At 41.1% G+C, this 19898-nt stretch overlaps 2 protein-coding genes across 2 annotated transcripts; one reads left to right on the top strand and one right to left on the bottom strand.

Annotated features, from left to right (window-relative positions):
* Positions 1-542: 542 nt before the first annotated feature.
* Positions 543-9233, bottom strand: erap1b (endoplasmic reticulum aminopeptidase 1b). Its single transcript, XM_020099336.2, has 19 exons — positions 8827-9233; positions 7627-8147; positions 7288-7426; positions 6995-7129; positions 6753-6873; positions 6396-6550; positions 6057-6170; positions 5780-5911; positions 5383-5514; positions 5105-5188; positions 4826-4983; positions 4664-4743; positions 4342-4525; positions 4063-4219; positions 3706-3890; positions 3424-3585; positions 3195-3335; positions 2576-2657; positions 543-2365 (listed from the first exon to the last, which is right to left on the bottom strand). Exons 2-19 carry the CDS (start codon positions 8115-8117, stop codon positions 2198-2200), a joined length of 2820 nt encoding a protein of 939 aa, XP_019954895.2. The 5' UTR covers positions 8118-8147; positions 8827-9233; the 3' UTR covers positions 543-2197.
* A 1234-nt stretch (positions 9234-10467) lies between these two features.
* Positions 10468-19606, top strand: naaladl1 (N-acetylated alpha-linked acidic dipeptidase like 1). The gene is made up of 19 exons (XM_020099151.2): positions 10468-10928; positions 11289-11461; positions 11733-11854; positions 12783-12902; positions 13791-13983; positions 14114-14207; positions 14313-14417; positions 14886-14971; positions 15057-15176; positions 15263-15348; positions 15539-15602; positions 15856-15923; positions 16010-16101; positions 16464-16557; positions 16674-16755; positions 16904-17077; positions 17457-17544; positions 17655-17747; positions 17845-19606. The coding sequence occupies exons 1-19, from the start codon at positions 10729-10731 to the stop codon at positions 18020-18022; spliced, it is 2232 nt and encodes a 743-aa protein (XP_019954710.2). The 5' UTR covers positions 10468-10728; the 3' UTR covers positions 18023-19606.
* Positions 19607-19898: the final 292 nt, after the last annotated feature.

Below are 19898 nucleotides of genomic sequence, written 5' to 3'. Positions count from 1 at the left end.
TGACAAGCACGTCAACTAAAACTAAAATCAATTTTTACATTCAGATTAATGAGATAGATTAAAAACAAAAGTTTGTATATTAGTTTAATGGGTTTAAAGCCTGAATTCACAGGATTTTCACTCAATAAAAGTTGTGTCTTTCCTTAATTAAATGTTTGTCACAGGGGCTCTGATATTATGGATGAGGCTAAAATAAGGAACCTGTGAAAATATCATCAGAGGTTATTTCCACAGACATGGAAAACATCCAGAGCTCCAGGGAACATTATGCAACTGGTGTCACAGGCCAGTTAGTTCACTCCCTTTGACGAGTGAACCTGTTTAAACACCAAGTAGTTTGACTCTGGTGTCCAATGAGGAAATGTGTTTGTGTGACAGAATGGAAACACAGGTGAGTGAAATTACCCCATAAATCTGGAAATGTAAGTTTTACTGGTTCGAAGCATATGATCCGCTGATCAGAGAAAAGAAAGGGTCCGAAGGTCACATCCATATAACTCACAGGGATAAACTTGTGACACAACGATACAAGACAAATGGAATTCAGGGGAATTTTTCAACTTTATTGGACTAAATTCAACCAACACATATTCTCCTTAGAAAACAACAGATTTGCTATGAATCCTGTTTGACTGGAGCCAAAAAATCATATTCAGATTGAATCAAATAAATTAAGTCATTGTTTTGTAACAACATTTTCCTAATAGTGCTTTTTCTTAAGTCAGCCAACAGGTGCATTTCATTAAAGTTGAACATGTTTTGCAGCATGTCATATTACAGCAGTGTGTTTTTAAGTTTTAGACATTTTATCTCAAAAGTTACTTCAAGGCACTGGAACTATATACAAAGTGCAATAGGATAAATTATTTCTGCTCTCGACTTTTTTCGGAAGTCATTCCAGTGTGGATGTTGTGGATGTTCTCACATTTTGAATGTTGGAGGTCAGCAGGTCTCTCTTTTGGCTTCGTTCTCTTGAGTCAATGTCCAGTCTTGTTGTTTTGTTTTGTTTTTCATGTGAAGGAAAGATTTGTACCAAGATATTTGAGAAAAATCAAATATCAGATGCAGAGCACTGCATTTCTTTTGTGCAACATTCACCGACAATGCTTCTGTTTAACATCAGCAACACAAAAAGTGAGACTTCAGACCAGCTTCACTGCACTTATCTTTGAATGTTATCAAATTAAAAGCTCACACACACTTCTGATTTAATCCACAGCACAAACACACACTAAGCCACAGACAGATACAACCAGCTCTGAATAGAACAATAAGTTGCAGAGAAACAAATTGAGAAATTAACCTCCAACTCAAAGAGCATTTGGAGCACGTCCCTCTCCCAAGGCTCTAACCCTATCAACACAATTACTGAGTTCTTCCTTTGCCCATTCCCCCCTTTCCACTAAGTTTTAATAAAATCAGTGCAGCAGCTTTTGCCTAATTCTGCTAACACACAGAAACACAGCGACGATAACATAACCTCTGGTTCTTGGAATCACAACGACGAAACCACATATGGGGCTTCTTGAACTTCTTTAACGAAACACAAATGCTTCATCAGCCTCAACTCTGCCTCCCTCTGTTACTTGAACCAGTCTTTAAACATCAAGGATAATAAAAAGTCAAGTTGGAGCAGCTCAACTGACAATCCATCTCAGAAAAGTCCAGTTATCTACTCTGGTTTCATCTCTTTATTTGTTTGTGGACTTTCTTGTCACAGAAACCAGAGGGGAAATGTTAAGAGTGGTCGTTTTCACCTGAACACTTCGTACCCTTGCTAAATACGAGGAGGGCCATTACTTCAATATATCTTTACACAGAACACAGTTTTCAGCTGCTATATTGATGTTTAAAATCTGTTTAAAATCTGAAAAGTATTAATTATAGATCTGGGAACAGCAGTTATTTACCTTCTGAACATCACATCACAGTATTTATTTAGGCTATAGTTTCACAGAAGTGTAAAAAAGTCACTGTCTGGGTCACTTAGTTTTGGAGTGTCAAATAAAATAGATCACACTAAGTCGATTCCAAAGTATGACAGTTTTTCCCAATGTTTTTTAATCTACTGGATTATTCGTTGTTCAAGTCAGTGTTGGGTAGTCAGTAGGTTTTGCCATTCTAGTTGTCAAATATAAAAGTCATCCAACACTTGCCTTTAGCAACATAACTATCCGCACCAGACTTTCTCCTGGAACTATAAATCATCATGCACTTTGTGGCTGCGTCGGTCGAGCCAGGCCTTTAGCAGAGGAAGGTTGGTGTCCATCCAGCGGATGTTGTCCTCGATGCTCTCGTAGCTCTGCTGGATACATCTCATCTCTGAGCCCGTCTCCTCGGTCAGGGAGCCAAAGAAGCTTTGTACCTGAGCGCACACAGAGGAGGAAAGCCTTAACATACACACACACACGAGACCAGAAAATACACATCCATCCCCAGAGCAAGCTTTAAAATAGAACAAGCTGTGATGACGAGATACAAAACACTAAATATGATAAATGACAAACAGACTGCATTTGTTATAGCGAGCCATGTGGTTCAGAGGACAGTTCAAATCTGCACTTCTTACTCTTACCTCATGCAGCATCTCCCTGGTAGAATACTGGTTGGTCACACCCTTCACCATGTATGAGATTGTGTTGGAGCCGAGGTCAAACCTGAGTCATCAAACACAGTAAAACACAAATTCAGAGTTCAGGAGACGCAAATCTGTTTTATTCAAAAAGAGAAGGATTGGTATTAGCTGTCAATCACAAAATATCCACGCCCCAATGAATTCACTGCTTTATCGTCTATCTGACTCTAAATGTGAGCGCCGTTTCCAGAATCAACATCATGCTGTGTTGAAGAAGACTTGAAACTAGAGACTGAGCCCATAAACTGTTTACTGACATTTTAAATCATGTGAGAAGTGAGAAGTCATTTTGTTTTAGACTTCGACAGAAACAAACTTTAACCTGTGGAGTCGCCATCTGTTGGACATTTGAGACAGTACACGTTTCTGGCACTTAAGCACTGGCTTCAAATTCTTTACACTGCTCCATGTGATTTTTTGGAAAACTTGTTTTTAGTGTCTGCCAGCCTGAAGTCAAATCCGAAACCCTTTTAGTAACGTAGGTCGATGCAACTGGTGCAATTAAGTACAAATTATACAAAGTTAGAAAGGGACAGAAATGTGTGAATGGCCGACTGACTTCTTGATGAAGGTGTGCCAGTTGGCTCGGAAAAAGTCCCAGGCCAGTTTGTAGCCGTGGAGGTTCCTGCTGACGGCGACGACCACGTCTGGGAGGTCCTGAGTCTTCATCACTTCACCGTGGAGGCTCTGCTCCATCATCCTGCAGACACAAAGAGAAGGTTAAGGGAGCGGACAGGAGAGGTCACAGATCCATTACTGATCGTTTTCCTTTTACATGGAGTACGCACCACTTGAGCTTGTCCTGCAGCGAAGTGACAGTCATTGCGGATTTCATGCGGAACTTGACAGACATTTGCATCGAATTGCGGTATTTCTCGAACAAGAAGTCCCACCCCTCCGGAGTTCGAGCTCCAATCACAAACACAGCCATGGTGATGTCGACCGGGAGACTGAAAACAGAGACGACTTTCACTTCAGAAAGCAGCAGGTGAAAATCTTCACATACAAGCGCTCGTACATTTTGTCCTCCGGTCAGTTAACTTTTGTTTGTGCTGTTAAGGACCCCTGACCTCATGTTGCCATCAGATTCCTTCCACTTGTTGAAGAGCTGTGTGGCTTTGGTCAGACAGGGGGCGTAGTTCCTGACACAGGCGAACAAGAGCAGGTAACTCCTGAGCACTCGCTCAGACACCGATCCAGAGTCAGACCACTCCTGACGATCAATCAGCCCCCGGAACAGATCCACAATGTAGGTCTGAGGAAACAACAATGGCTGCTGTATGAATTTATACTGAAATGACACAAGGTCCCACTGACAACTCAGCTCCTCTACTAAGAAATAATTCAGTTTCAGCTTAAAGACAATATTGAAGACTTTTATGTTTCTTAATCACGTGTTCTGTAACGCGACTGCTGCCTTCACTGACCTTCATCTGGTTCTCCAGAACCTCCATGTCTCTCTTCTCCATCAGTTTGTAGAGAGGTACAAGTTCTCCGAAGCCCTGAGTCACAGCCATGATCTCAGTCTCTCTGGACAGGTAGAGCGACAGCTCCAGAGCTGTGTCCAGCCTCACCTTCCCGATACTGCAACGCAAGACAGGCTTCAAATCAACACCACGCTGCAGTGTAGATTTATCAACAACAACAAACAGCCAGTACACTGAGACTAACTGATGTGGGATCTGTGTGGATGTCTAACAACCGACCTGACCAGCTGGAAGACGTTCTGGATGAGGCTGGCTCGGTCGTTGCTGGTCAGAGCCGTGTGGTTGTGGTGCAGCAGTCTGATGATGGAGTTCCACCCCTCGCCTGCATAGTGGACCATGTAGTAGCCACACATGTCCACGTTGAACTTCACCCAGTCCACCTCCTCTGGCAGGTACAGGACATCTGCATGGAGGAGCGCGGAGTAAAGGACAGCAGACTTGTGGAATTAACATTTTATGCATCTGGCTAAAGGTAAAATAATAATAAAGATGTATAAATTAATTTCAAAATCTGCCTCCTCACACTGAGTAACACACTCACCAGTCTTGGTTTTCAGCAGGAAGCGGTGGACAGTGTTGGAGGCGCTGGTCACATAGGTGAGTGGAATCTGCCACAGGAATCTATCAACACACAACAAATCAAAATAAAATAAGATGAGAAGGAGCTGTTTAGAAAATGTAGCTCTGCGGCTTTATTATTTACCCTTCAGTGAGGGAGGGGTCGTCCGTCTTCAGGTAACGCTCCTGACTGAGCCTGACCTCGCGACCTCTGACCTCCACAGTGACCAGCGGGAAGCCCTCCTGCAACGTCCAGGTGTCCATGATGGCCTTGACGTCCAGCTCATCACCAGAGTACCACTTCTGAATGGACACACACATATCCATACACAATCAATCATTTAGCATCATGGACACTGACAGATTTGTGGCTCCATCAATGGTCCTCTCCTCAGCCGGGTCGCTTAAAAGCGTGAAAACTTACAGAGGCTCCAGACTGGACTTTGCGTTTGGAGCAGAAATCTTCGTGTTTCATTCGACCTTCGTCCAAATCATCTGAGCTGCAGATCTGTTGAGGAGAGGCACAAAACTTTGACAGGGAAACATGATAATACAGACACAGAACCAACTGGTTTTATAATTTAAGAACTTCAAAGCAAACAAGCACTGTGTGTCCCCTGGGCTTTAACAATCATTATTTGAAACTCAAAATGTAAATTCCATTTAACCCTCTTCCACTTCACGCACACACGCAGCACTCACATCGGTTAGGCTCTCCCACAGGTGGCTGTTGACTGTGTTTTGGTAGCTGAAGCGCTTTAGGTATTTGATGATGCCGATCTCAAAGGCCTCCGGGGTCAGGAAGTCCCGCAGCATATTCAGAATACATGCTCCCTAAAAGAAAAGAAATACACACATGCATGCTGAAAATTACCAGACAAGACACATCCAGTTGTGTGATTAAGTACTTCAATAATTTTGTACCTGGCTTTTAATGTTATATTTCAACTGCAGTTTTGAGGATTTATGCAAATTCAGGGGAAATCGCTCGCTCATATTCTGAGTCTATTTTCTGCCCCTTGCCCGAATTACAGAACAGTTTAAATATCCAAGTGCATCAACACTAAATGAAAGGTCCTCATCCCAGAATGAAGCTGACCTTGTCATATGACACGTCATCGAACATCTCCTGGATCTGCATGGGGTTTTCCACGGGGGTGGAGACTGGGTGAGAGGAGCTGAGGGAGTCCACCTCCATGGCCTCAAAACATTTCCCCAAGAAAAAGTCGTCCTGGGAGAAAAAGAAAAGAGGGAGGAGAAAATCATCTTTGTGGTCATATCTAACTGTTTATTGAAATAAGAGTTATTATCTTTCCTGTTAGTCCAGTAAAAATGTCTCAATATTCATGTGTCAGGTCCCCGTGCTCCGCTCTCACCACTTGCAGCTCTGGGTACGTAACGCGGAGAGAAACATACTCCATGAATTTGGCGAAACCCTCGTTGAGCCACAGGTCGTTCCACCACTCCATCGTCACCAGGTTCCCGAACCACTGGAGATCATGGAAGAGAGAGAACATGGAAGAACAGCTTAATCCCAAGAAAGGATGAAAGTGAACAGAAGCTAATTAAAGTTCGAGCTGAGCTTCACTGTAGATTCTACAGATCATTAATTCATTAGAAGTAAAAGGATTCTTCATTATTTCCCAAAAAATTCTGTTCATTTTCTTCATAACTAAAGCTGATGGATGAAGCACAGGACAGACACACACACGTACCTGGTGTGCGAGCTCATGGGCGATGACCTTAGCGATACCCAGTTTGTCTGAAGCTGAAGACCTCTCTGCATTGAAGAGGAGGCCCGTCTCTCTGTAGGTCGTCAGCCCCCAGTTCTCCATCGCACCTGACTGGAAATCAGGGATAGCAGCCAGGTCTGCAGAGAACAACACAAGCACATAAATAAAGTGAAATGTTGTGTAGTCACCTGCAGGTCCGACTCTTATACAAGTACTAAAATCTCCTCTGTTTATATTGAAATATATGTGTATTTAGGTCGAAGTGATCAATGACTAAGCAGTAGGACTTTATTAGAGTTTCTACTGATATTCAGGTATAATATCATTTTTCCTACAGACCCTGTTTGGGAAGTGGGTAAGGAATATCAAAGTAGTCATCATAGAAGTCCAGCAGAGTGACAGCAGCATCCAGAGCGAAGGCCGTCTGATCAATCTTCTCAGCTACAGCGTAGACTGAAATCTGACGGGAATCACGCTCTTCAGTATTAATATAACAGGAAGTGGAAAAGTCGACTGACAAATTCAAATGTATGTTGCATAAAATGTTCAAGATGTCTCTCCAAAGTAAATGGTGTCCTCACCTTGACGCCGTGCTTGGTGGTCTTGCTCACAGACAGGAAATCAGACACAATGTAGGCCACCAGGTACGTGCTCATCCTAACAGAGGTGTCAAAGTGATCCTCCAGCAAACCGCCTGGCAACTCCACTGTTTTAACCTGAGAAATAAAATGTGTGTGGTGAGAGAAACGTAGAGAAGGACGGAGAGGTCGGTGTGTCCAATGTGAAATTCATTATTAGATGTTAGAGGAACGCAACATGTTCTTATTTGTAATAATCCCGCATTTCATTTGTATTCAAAACAATTTCCTTGTACCTTAGGCATGTTGGATATGGTTATGTGCCGCGGCTCTCGTATGATCTGTATGGTGAAGTTGGCTTTGAAAGCAGGTTCATCAAAACAGGGGAAAGCTCCACGAGCAAACGTTGCTTCAAACTGTGTGGACGCCAGAAACCTAATAAATGAGTGAAATAAAAAGAAATTATGTGAAAATTATGTAATGAGGCTGAAGGACAACTTCTGTTTCTATATGTAGCATTTTGAGCAACAATTTATAATTGACAAATTTGCTGCACACTCATCTTTTTATATGTTATATCAATTAACTGCATTTAAGCCAACATCAGTGTGCTAGAACAAATCTCAGGCTCTTACCGGACCTCCCCGCTGCTGGTGCGGTAGCTGCTCTTGTAGAAACCGTGGTAGCTGTCAGACAAGTTGGCAGCAAACTCCAGCTGAACTTCATACTTCCTTCCTTTAGTCAGCACGGAATCCGACAGCAGGGCGAGCTGATGGAAATGTGGATACTCCAGCACCTGGAGAGGCCTCACGCCTTCGGGCGCCAGGAGCAGCACGTTAGATATCTGCATCTTCTTGGCATGGAGGACGATCATGCTGGTGTCTTCAATCACGTCCAGCTCGATGCGAACGAGGCCAGTGAAGTCCAGGGTGGTCAGGTTGGGGTGGATGGAGAGGTCATAGTGGAGCGGGTAGATGGTTTGGGGAAGTCTCATGCGGTCCCATGGGAACAGCTGGCCGTTGGTGGCGATGGGGGGTTCCTTGGATTGGCTCTGATTTGGCAGCTGGGCTCCAGATGAGGGAGGGAAAGGAAGGAACAGCAGCAGCAGGAGAGGAGCCACTGACATGGTGACACTGAAAGCAGGAAATCCTCTCACCTGTAAAATCCAATTCACACAAATGCATAATCATGTTCAGGAACATTATTGCTTTATGTGTATTTTCTATTTAAATCTGATTTAAACACACACATTTTATTTCCTCAGGACCAGAGGACACAGATAGATCTTCTAGCATCACTTTAATTTCTTTGTCGTCCAGCATCTCTATTCCAAATGGTGAAAGGTGCAGTATTTTCAATTACATGTCACCATAGTTTTTTTGTAATTGTAACATTACAACATGATAACTTTAAAAATCATCAAGATTAACATCACATTATTATTTCCTTTAAGTGTAAATAGTTTTTTTATTTCTTCTTCATGACCAGAGAAACACTTTAAAACACAGTGAAAACATTTACAAATCTAAAGTGGATCATTTATATGTTACAGCTCCTCCCTTCATCTATGAGAAACAAATTGAACCTTTAATATATTACTATTACTGAAGATCAACAGTATTATTACCCAGTCTTTCTTCAACACAACTAGACAATGACACACATGGCACATGATCTGGAAACACGACACTTTCGTTCTCACACTAGTTTCTATTCGTTCATGCTCCAAAATAAAACCTCAAGGAACATAACAGAGCCGGACAGGATGGACTGGGTCGATGTTTGGAACAGAAACATTTCTCACAATGATCTTATTTCTTCGTGTCTCCACTCACCTTCGTTTCCTGCTTCAATTTAACGCTCAAATAATCCAAGAGTGAAAGTGAAAGAGATGGAGGAAATGCATTGTGGGAAAAAACAAAAGAGCGGATCCCTCCTCCGCTGTGTGAAATTCAGTTTAAATCTCAGATGATTGTGAAACTGTGGTGACAAATACTGAGACTGTTTCGTGTCTGATTTTACATTTCTGCAGATTACACAGGAAACCAAGCTCGTTTACGTTCATGTACGTGTCCCGAGCTGCTTTTTTTAAATTATCAAATAAATCCATGAGCTCTGAATGTAGATGTGGAGTTAATGAACGAGTCCGTGAAGTTTATAAAACTAAAACAAATAAAAGAGAAATGACGGAAACAAGAAGAGAAAAGTCGTGTTTGCAGGAAACTTCCGTGTTGTTGCTAAGACCCGCCCCTACACTACCTCTGATTGGCCTACTCTGATACGCCCTCCAAACGCTATCAAATCACCAGTCATCATGTCTGAACCTAAACCAATCAGAGGAAGGGTAGGGGGAGGGTCTTCTCCCTGCTCAGGAAACACTGAACCGCAGTAGTCTGCGGTGTTACCTCTCACCGCTAGAGGCCGCCATTTCTATTCCTGTTGATTTCATTAGAGTAAAGTTGAGCTAAATCAAAGTTTCTTCCAAATTAATAATTTAATAAAAATGTAAACTAAGTATATTCAACGCCTGCTACTGATTGATTAAAAATCTGTCCATGGTAAATGTAAAGATTCCTTCACAAATACAACTGTTATTTATGATTCATCACAAATCACTCAGGCTTTGAAACGACACTCTCAAACTCATTGTGTGTTTTTTTTTTTTTAAAGTAAAGTTTAGTTGAACGTACAGCAACATAATTTACCATCAATATCGTTTTACACTCACATTCACGTCGTCAACAAAAAAGTTTTACTGCTGATTTTACAACTGATTTTACAAAACTTACAAAGCAAAGACTTTATTGTATCGATTCTTTATGCAATAAAATACATGTTCATGGATTCTGTTTCATAAATATATAATAAAACAGCTGAATAACAAATTCAATGGCTTTGCATGTCACGATGGTCTCAAAATAAAAAGTTCAGGTTTGTGATAAAATAGTTTTATAAATGACTCCAGAACATAATGGAGAAATACAGTGAAAACAAATTGAGAGTTGATTTCCTTGTTCAATAACAGATGTTATTCATATCAGTCTTGATTCTTTCCAGTGATTTTTACACAGGACTTAAATTCTCCCTTGAATAACTTGAATGGTCTGTCATAAAACTCACTCGTGTGGATTTCTGACCTGAATATGTTGACATAAGATTGTGATTTTATTGTTGCACTGAAAGCTTTTGTATCATCCACGGAATATTGTTTGGACCTAGTGGTTTTGGTTAAACACACCATTATCATATTCAAAGTTTTACTTGTTTAATGTTATGCAAAATTGAAAATACAATTTGTAAAATGGTTAAAGCTATAAATCTTTTGCACATGTCTGCTTTTGTTCTTCATGAACCAGATAGGATTTAACATTTTAACTAAAAACAAATAATGCACTACTGTCGATCGCCTGAACTTCAAATACTGTAGGTTTGTGTGCAAAAACATGGATTTAAACTCCCTCACATACACACAAAGGGCTAAAGTCCATCCCATACGCAAACAGTAATGAGTAAACCTTGCAATGATAATGCCTCTGTCTTATGGGAGGTCCCTCAGCAGCTGCTCTGGTGTCACAGAGATCATTTGGGAATCAGAATCAGAATCTTACATCATGAGTTCATGAGCAACACCCTGTCACCAAAAACACTGTGATCACTGGAGAGTCGGCCACAGGACTCAGGACCACAGAGGAGGGGAGCTCGACTGTTCTCTTGAGGAGCTTATCCCAGGGAGGAGGATGATAAAGCAGGTGTTGATTGGGATCCTGAGTGGCGCTGCCATACTGACCGCAGGTATCCTGATCGGCCACTATGGAATCACAAACAGCAGCAGCTCGGCACCGTCCTGGATGAACGATGTGACCAAGGATGTGGACGAGAGTCTTATTGTACAGTTCTTGTCTGAGGTGGACAACATCCAGATCCAGGAAAACTTACGGTGAAACGATGAATGATTATATTAAGATTCTGTAAGGCACTGAACCCACTGTTCTATGATGATTACTAATGATTTTAAATGTGTAAATAGAAGATTAAAAGGGAAAACACTTTAGTTTGTAAGTAATAAAAGAGGCGGATTATTAAAGGATTTCATAGTGAAATGACTAAAAGTCCAATGATGTTCATTTGAAAACAAGGGAATCTTTGCTCAGCATATTCCTGAAGGTTTCCTCCAATTCTAAGACCATAGAAGCTCTAACAGATTGAACGATCTCTTTGTGGTTCCCTCAAGGAATCTGTTTCAAGCTTTAGATCGTAACTGAACGGCTCTCGTCTGTATCCGCTTGTTCCTCCACAGGGAGCTGACAAAAGTGCCCCACATGGCCACCACAGCTGGAGATGAGCAGACGGTGCAGTTCATGCTGAAGAGATGGCAAGACCCAGAAACCGGTCTGGACCAGGCCTGGAGAGAAGAGTACATGGTCTACCTGTCCTTCCCGGACCCCAAGAAGCCCAACAAGGTCACTGTAGGTGAGCGGACAGGTCACAGCATCCTCGTCCAGTAAATACTGTCCAGTCTGAAAAATCCAATGCCACATTTTGCTTGTTTCCCCATTGTGTTGCTTCAAAGTAACTTCAACTACAATGATATTTATTTGCTTGGAAATAAAAAGAAAACCAAACGAATCCCCCCCAAAAAGTTTGATTTTGATCATATTCTGTTGTTCAACATTCCTGAGGTTTTCATTCTGCCTGAGAGCTTTATGCCAACAGGCCGGTCACCATGACTTCTTGATTTCAGTGAACCCGTCGGACACTGTGCTGTACACCGCCAGAGAGAAAGAGAAGCCTTACACTTCGGATCAAGCTGATCCTGAGGTGGTTCAGCCGTACGCTGCGTACTCCCCTGCAGGACACGCAAAGGTAACAAGCAAAAACACATCTCTGTGTATCTCACTCTCAGTCTAAATGGTGGCTGATCACAAATTACAATCACAAGCTAAATGTTTTAATTCAGTGATTCAATCAGATTTAGTTATAAACTGCAGATTACTCCATAACCCCAAACGTTTTTGTTTTCATGTTTTTGCCTATCGATACGTTGATGTGTGGGTAGATGGACAAATAAAAAGAAGGCTGGTGTGTGTTATAATTATTTACTAAAACTATAAAAGTCCCATGATAGTCACCTCTCTGGTTCACAGGCCCACATCATGTGCTAACCTGTTGTAACCTTCAAGGCAGACAGATAACACATTTCTCTGTTTTTGTGTCGTAGACTCACAGAAACATCTGTGAAAATGCAACAAGGTCACAATTGATTGAAATATATAAGTTTGAAGAGCAGAGCAGGAATCTCTGGACTCCGCAAGCACATGAATCAATGACTCTGTATATAATCAAAAGTTAAGATCAATAAATCTTTTATCATTTTTCACTCTTTAGTTTCCTGCTGCCATCGATCTGTGTTAAGCTGCAACGTCTTCAAGGCCTAAAGTTACTTATCAAGATGATAAGATGATGATGTCAACTGATTTTATGAACTAACGAGTGCCCATCGGTTAAGATTTACGTAAGACAGGTTTATATGGAACATCATAATCTCTATGAGCGGAGGAGGCGGCAGTTGTAAAGAAGAAGATAAGAATACACAGTCTTTTGTTTGTTTTGTTGCATCTGAACTCACAGAGAAGAGTTTGGTGAAAGTGGTTTTTAAGAATCAGAAAACAGTGTATACATGTTTTGTGGGGTATAAATGGTGGGTACATGCACAAAAGTTAAACTCGTTATGTTTGAGTTACTCCTGCATCGTTGCTTTTGTCATAATGTTGACTTTTTGTGATGGTTTCAGGGGAAACTGGTTTACGCCAACCAGGGGACACCAAGTGACTACCGGCGGCTGAACCAGACAGTCGACCTGAGAGGAACAATCGCAATCACCAGATACGGCGGAGCAGGACGAGTAGCTAAAGTGAGCTTCAAGCTAAGATATACATGTATATAAATACAGTTTTCAGTTGTGTGTGTGTGTGTTTGTGACAGGAAACGACAGGAATCATCAGTAGGTCAACATCTCAACGCCTTTATTGAGACAGTGGGACAAACTTGAACAATCTTTGTACTGCACAAATCATCTACCAGTAATACTTTAGTCAAACCTAATAGATGACACTGATCATCAATACTAAAAAAAATTTAAAAAACTGACAAAAAACGGAAAAGTCAAATATGAAACTCAGAAATTAAAAGGTTTGAGCAAACTTGTACTCTGAAGTTTCCAAGTGGTCTGTTACAGTGAGTTTATTGAGAGTTTATTTATTATAGTGATTACTTCATTCATTTTCATGCAAAGTACACGGCTGAGGGCAAGGTCGTTCTTCATGGAGCAAAGTGCAAAAGTAGTTCAACATCACATTCAATATGGAAACATAACAGAGGTGGGTGTGGCTGCAGGTTATCAAGCTTGTGTTTGTACGACTGAAAAAACAATGACAGGCAAAGTAATTATGTTGATAAGGTCCCTGTAAGTAATTATACAATAAAAGCTCAGTATATACTTTATAAAAAAGTGAGTATGTAGAAATATAACATATAAAAACTCTAAGCATGAATAGAAAATTATATTATTGTATTATAAAACAGAATAGTATATAAAAAATTATACAATAGCATTCCGACAATACAAATTAGTAGGTGATAACAATGAAAGACAATAAAAGTTTAATGATAGTGTAATAATTGTATAAGTATTGTAGCAATATTTATATATATCATATATGTGGTTTATATCATATCAATGCTAATAATAAGTAGCCAATGTAATTACACATGTACAAAATACCACGTGTGTCTCATCCAGGCCATAAACGCAGCAGTGTACGGGGTCCTGGGCGTGCTCGTCTACACAGACCCTCTGGACATCAACGACGGTCTGATGTCAGACGTGAATGAGACGTATCCTCACTCCTGGTACCTGCCGCCCTCTGGTGTGGAGAGAGGATCCTTCACGAGTTTCTTTGGAGACGCACTCACACCCTACCTGGCTGCCAAAGGTAAAGAGTACACACAACAAAGTACACACACAGTAGAGGTACTCTTTTTTTGTTATATTACTTTTCCATAAATCCTACAGAAAAATAAGTTTTCGAATGATGATATTTCTACCGATTCATTATTTTGCAGAGGAAACCTACAGAATTCCAGTCGAGAACATCACAGGATTCTCTCCTATTCCAATTCAACCGATCGGATTTGAGGATGCGTACAAATTGATCTGGTCTGAGATGATATAAACATTTGAACCTATGTTATTGATGCAGCACAAAATAGTCAATATGATGCTATCTGCTGCTAACTCTCCTTTTCCTCTGGGGTGATTCAGTGAACTGGGAGGAGAAGCAGCTCCAGCTCCATGGCAGGGAGCCTTCAACTGTACCTACAGGTTTGGAGGTCCAGGGTTCAGGAACACATCAGACTTCCGCAACAGGTGAAGCAACACACACACTCAGGGAATAGGTGCACGGAAGTCTGAATAGTAATAATTATTAATATTCTTGATTTGGATGAATGATGTTAATCACTCCAAAACAGAAAAGGTGGAAAACTCCAGCACTGGATTTTTTATGTTTTTGAAATCTTATTCACTCATCACACAGTTCATTATGCCATTCAATATTGTTTGTTTGATTAATTTAAAAAAATCATATTTAGGTGAGCAATGTCTTTACAGTGATGAGATGAGATTAAAAAAATGTTTTAGGAAAGTTCTAAAACTTTCAATATTAGCTCCTCACTTTAAATTATTGTATTTGCTATGATCCTGCATTCACTTGTATTTGCAATTTCACGGAATCTCACCTTCATTTTGAAATTACAAAAGGAAGTTATCAAAATCTTATATATATATATGCAAAACTTCGTTTGTTACTTCATACATGTTGAATTTCTGTCCCAGTGATGTGAAACTGGACGTCTTCAACTACGAAGAGGTGAAGAACTCCTCCAACGTGATGGGAGTGATCAGAGGGAGCGTGGAGCCGGGTGAGACTAGTGAATCAAAACCAAATGATGACATTAATCATTTTCATCCCGTGATTAATCTGTGAGTGTGCGTTCGTGTCCACAGACAGGTACGTGATCTACGGGAACCACCGGGACAGTTGGGTTCACGGTGCCATCGACCCCAGCAGCGGGACGTCGGTCATGTTGGAGCTGACCAGGGTTCTGGGTCAGATGGTGAAGCAGGGTGAGCAGAGTCATGGCTTCTGATTGTATCAGACTGAATGCTGTGCTGGATAACAAAAATCTAATTTCCTCTGCTCTCTGATGCAGGTAAATGGAGGCCTCGCAGGTCCATCATCTTTGGAAGCTGGGGAGCGGAGGAGTTTGGACTCATTGGATCTGCAGAGTACACAGAGGTGATTTATAATGAATCCACACACTTTGACAAAATGTGAAATCTGATTTGTTAGTTTTAAAATAAGACAATGTACTTCAAGGAAGCTTGAATACGCACCTGTTTATAATCCACATCTTGGCATTCAATTTAATCTAAAACAATTTAATCGCAGTTATTTTATTCTTCTCTTTTTACGTATTTGTCTGCAGCAATACTTCACCAAGCTCAGCGAACGCACCGTCGCTTACATCAACGTGGATATCGCTGTTTTTGGTAAGAAGCTCCACCTGCAAATCATCACAGGCTTTGTTGACTATGTGGCTTTGAAAAAACATGTGGGAATTGTAAATTTAGCCTCAGATGTTTGGAGGACTGTTGTTGAAACGATCCTGTCGACACAAAATATAAAATTCATGAAGAAGATTTACAGTCTTACTGCAGGTTCTGTTCACTGACCAATGTCCAAGTCTCACTGTCTCATCTCAAGTTAATAATGAATCCAACATTACCATCTTCCACTGTTCAGCCAACGCCACCTTCAGAGCTTCAGGGATGCCATCAATACAGAACATCCTCTTCACAGCCGCAAAGCAGGTGAGCTCTTCATAAAGAAGATCTCAAGTCAGTCTCTGCAGCATCATGATTTGACCCAGTCACACGTCTCTGTGTTTGCTCACCAGGTAAACGCACCTGGACTGGATTCCACGTCTGTGTACGACAACTGGATACGATACTTCAACAGGACGAGCCCGGCCCGAGGTGTCGTTCCCAGGTAATGAAGTGCACGGTAACGTCCTATGTGTTGCATTGCATCCTGGGACTAGAACTTGTGATTGGATATTTCAAACAATTGGGTGAAGGTTGGTTGAAACTGTTCATATCCTGGATCAGATGGTCGACTGTGAAAAGAAGCATACAGGCACATCAGATGCTCGGTCACCACAGTAACATGAGATGTTTTGTTGCTTTTAAATTCCAGTATGTGGTCATGACAGTTTGAATTATTGTCAGAGCAGTTGGTTCCTACAGACCATCATTTATCATGAGTGATGTGAGGTTTTATTCCTATAGAAATCTCAGGTCTGACAATAAACCGATGCAACAAATGGATTTGTTTCTGTTTACCTTGGACAGTGTGGGATACCTGTCCAGTGCAGGGAGTGATTACGCTGCCTTCGTCCATTACCTCGGAATCACCTCCATGGATCTTTCATACACATACGACAGGGTAGGAAACTCGCTGTATGGTCACCATTCAGATTTCAGGAGTGTGATACAGTTTGATTACTTAGCTCAACCAAAGCCCTTGAAATGTCTGTCATATGGATGTTTTTCTTCCCACAGAGTAAAATGAATGCTCGTATTTACCCAGCGTACCACACAGCATATGACACCTTTGACTACGCCTCAAAGTTCATTGATCCCGGTAAAGGACGCTGTCTCCACTGTTGTTTTTCTTGTTCTATACTTCTTATGCAGCAACACTCAGTGGTAGAAATTATATATTATCCACTTGTATTTCTCAGCCTGATGGGCTCTACTCCATCCCTTCATCTTCTGATTTCTCCTCTCAGGGTTCGTCAGTCACCAAGCAATCGCCAGGACGGCTGGAAACGTCCTGATCCGATTGGCCGACAGCCTGGTGTTGCCACTAAACTGCAGTGACTACGCAGAGAGTCTGGAGGACTACCTCAATACTGCAGTGACACTATATGAAGACCAACTGAAAGCTAGGAACATATCCATGGGTAAGATGGTTTGAGATGTTTATTAAAGGGAATATTACAGAACACAACACACAGAGATAGAAATCTGAACTTCCCTCAGCCGCACAACATTTACACTTCTTAAAAACACACTTTATTTTCAAGGTTTTCCTTACTCTGTAAAGCAGCCTGGGTACCTCAAAAGGTGATATATAAATCAAATATTTATATACAGGTATAGGTGATTTATATTTATTCTGGATTTTAGGTTTAATTACGTCATTTACAGTTTAATTTGTCTGTTTTATGGCACGTTGAGCCAAATTTGATAACTGTTGGACCAAAGATAGATGACGTCTCCGAAGCCAAACGTGATTTAGAGAAGGTGAAAACTTTTGCATTGATCCGGGTTTTCTTTCAGAGCCACTAAAACGTGCAGTGTGCAGCTTTCGCAGAGCAGCTTCTCATTTGGACCAAGTGATTCACAGTTCAGACCTGGCAAATGAAACGTAGGAGCAAAACCATTCTGTTCCCATGCAGACGTGTTGCTATCTCCTCTGGTGTGCAGATAGAAGTCTACGTCAATCATCCCTCTCTCTCTCCATCTCTCTTATCTTAGACCACTGAAGGTCAGAGGGATCAACGACCAGCTCATGCTGCTGGACCGAGCCTTCCTGGACCCTCTGGCCTTCCCAGATAAATATGTGTACAGGTAAGAATACGATCTCCCAGCCTCATGTCTTCATGCTGCAATGTGCGTTAATTGTTTGGCTGCTTATCGTTGTTATATGATCTCTTTCATCACACAGGCATGTTATCTGGGCTTCGAGCAGCGCCGGCAGACCAACCTTCCCAGGTCTGGCTGATGCTTATGCCAACGCTGAGTCATCAACTCAGTCGAGCGACTGGGACAAAGTGCACTACCACCTGTCAGTCCTGAGCCAGGCCATCGAGGGCGCCGCCCACATGCTGGCCGATGTCATTTAGACGAAGAGGAGGAACGACACCTACTCAGAGATTCTTGGGTTTAACCCTGTCTGACCCTGCAGCGAATGAGCACTGATCTCCTGGGCCACGATTTATTATTCATGGATTTAGGAATCAATGAACAAAGCTCATCCCCAAACAAAAACATGAATGATGTCTTTGTCTTTGTCACTGGATTAAAATATTTAAATACCAAGATGACTCCTCAATTGTAAACATTAAAGATTAGCCAGTTATTCATGTAGATATTTTTAACACCAACTCTTTAAACAGACCTCTGTACAGGTCTAAAGTACCTGGTTGTGGTTACAAACATTTGTCTGCAGAGAAACTCTACTGTGGGAAACTGAATGTCTTTCTACACAAGATCCATGAAAGCAACGAGGACAACAGACCCTCAGGCACATGTAATGAAACCTCATGAAGCACCACACAGTAACTACATTATCTTTTTCTCTTCATGTTCTTGTGAAGGACCAAGACGTCTTTGTTGTATGAAATCAATGAGCCACTCTCCGAACCTGGTTATGTTCAGAGTAATAGAGTCTCTTATCGTTCATCGTCCTCCGTGTCACAGAGGAGATGACAGCGTGGCTGAATGTCTTCAAGTTAATGTTTTACATAAAATTCAGTGCATTAAAGTGTACACAGGATATTTACATGTTAAACACAAAATATTTCTATTGTGGTGCAGTGTTTATGAACCAGAAGTTCATGGATTAAGATCATTGCATGTGCTGGGTACACGGGATAAAAGCCTTTACAGAGAAAACGTTTGAGTTAATCATGGTTACAAGAATTAGTGTAGTGGTGCATCAAATGATTTAGTTTGTTAAAGCCTTCATTTGAAAGCTATTGCCCGAAAACAGAACCTGCCGCTCAAGAAACGTTTTGGGCCCTCGGTTACTCTCAGATAGATGGGCCTGCAATACCAGCGTGTACCAGCAGGAGTCAGAAAATGCTTTGCAACAGTCCTACAGACCAACTAAAAATATAAGCAATAGCTGTAATATATATATATATATATATATATATATATATATATATACTTATTTGCTTCCTATATATATATGTATGTAGAGAGAGAGAGAGAGAGAGAGATGTTCCTCAGTATTTTTAGCAGCGGGATATTTACTTAACATTTCCTTTTTTCAGCAACACTGACTGAGTGACTTGACATTTGTTGAACTGCTCAGAACCAAAGACTGTGTTTCCTCACACAGAGAATTTTCAGCGGCGCAGCAGAGGTTAGAGAAGGAAGCACTTTTATAACCAATAGATTCCTCCGATTTTTAAATATTCTACCAACAGGAATGTGTTTGTGACTGTTCATCAGCTGCCTCCTTCATTGTGTGTGTGTGTGTGTGTGTGTGTTTGTGTTTGTTTATCAGAATCTGACGTTATGTCTTCACTTTGCTTTTTATCTGGCTCGGTTTGAAAAGCTCATGTTAAGAGTGCTGTAAATACACAGCTTATGTAACCTTGATGGAACATTAACTTCTTTGTGAACTTGTTATTGATATTTTTCATTGCTGATCAGTCTCAGATGATAAACACTGGAAATAAAACATTGTGGTGCAACACAGATTAGCTGCTTATCGTCAGTCTGGGTGAAAATCAACACATAATTATTCATGAGACTTTGACACTATCAAGACAACTCTGGAAAAGATCTAAAGGGGCATGACCCTACTTTCACAGACATTTAGTTAACTTATCTTTATTATTATCATTATTATTATGAAGTCTGTGAAAACAGTTTTTTGGCCCTGGAAGATTTGTTTTAGTTAGTTAGGAATCCCCTTATTTTCTTTAAACTTCCTCAGATCCTATTTTTAAATAAAAGCAATAAAAAGTGAACCTCACTGACCTTCCT

This window comes from Paralichthys olivaceus, chromosome 4 (assembly GCF_024713975.1).
Source record: "Paralichthys olivaceus isolate ysfri-2021 chromosome 4, ASM2471397v2, whole genome shotgun sequence".
NCBI lineage: Eukaryota > Metazoa > Chordata > Actinopteri > Pleuronectiformes > Paralichthyidae > Paralichthys > Paralichthys olivaceus.
Note: the sequence above shows the minus strand (reverse complement) of the source record. Positions and strands in the feature narration are given on the sequence as shown.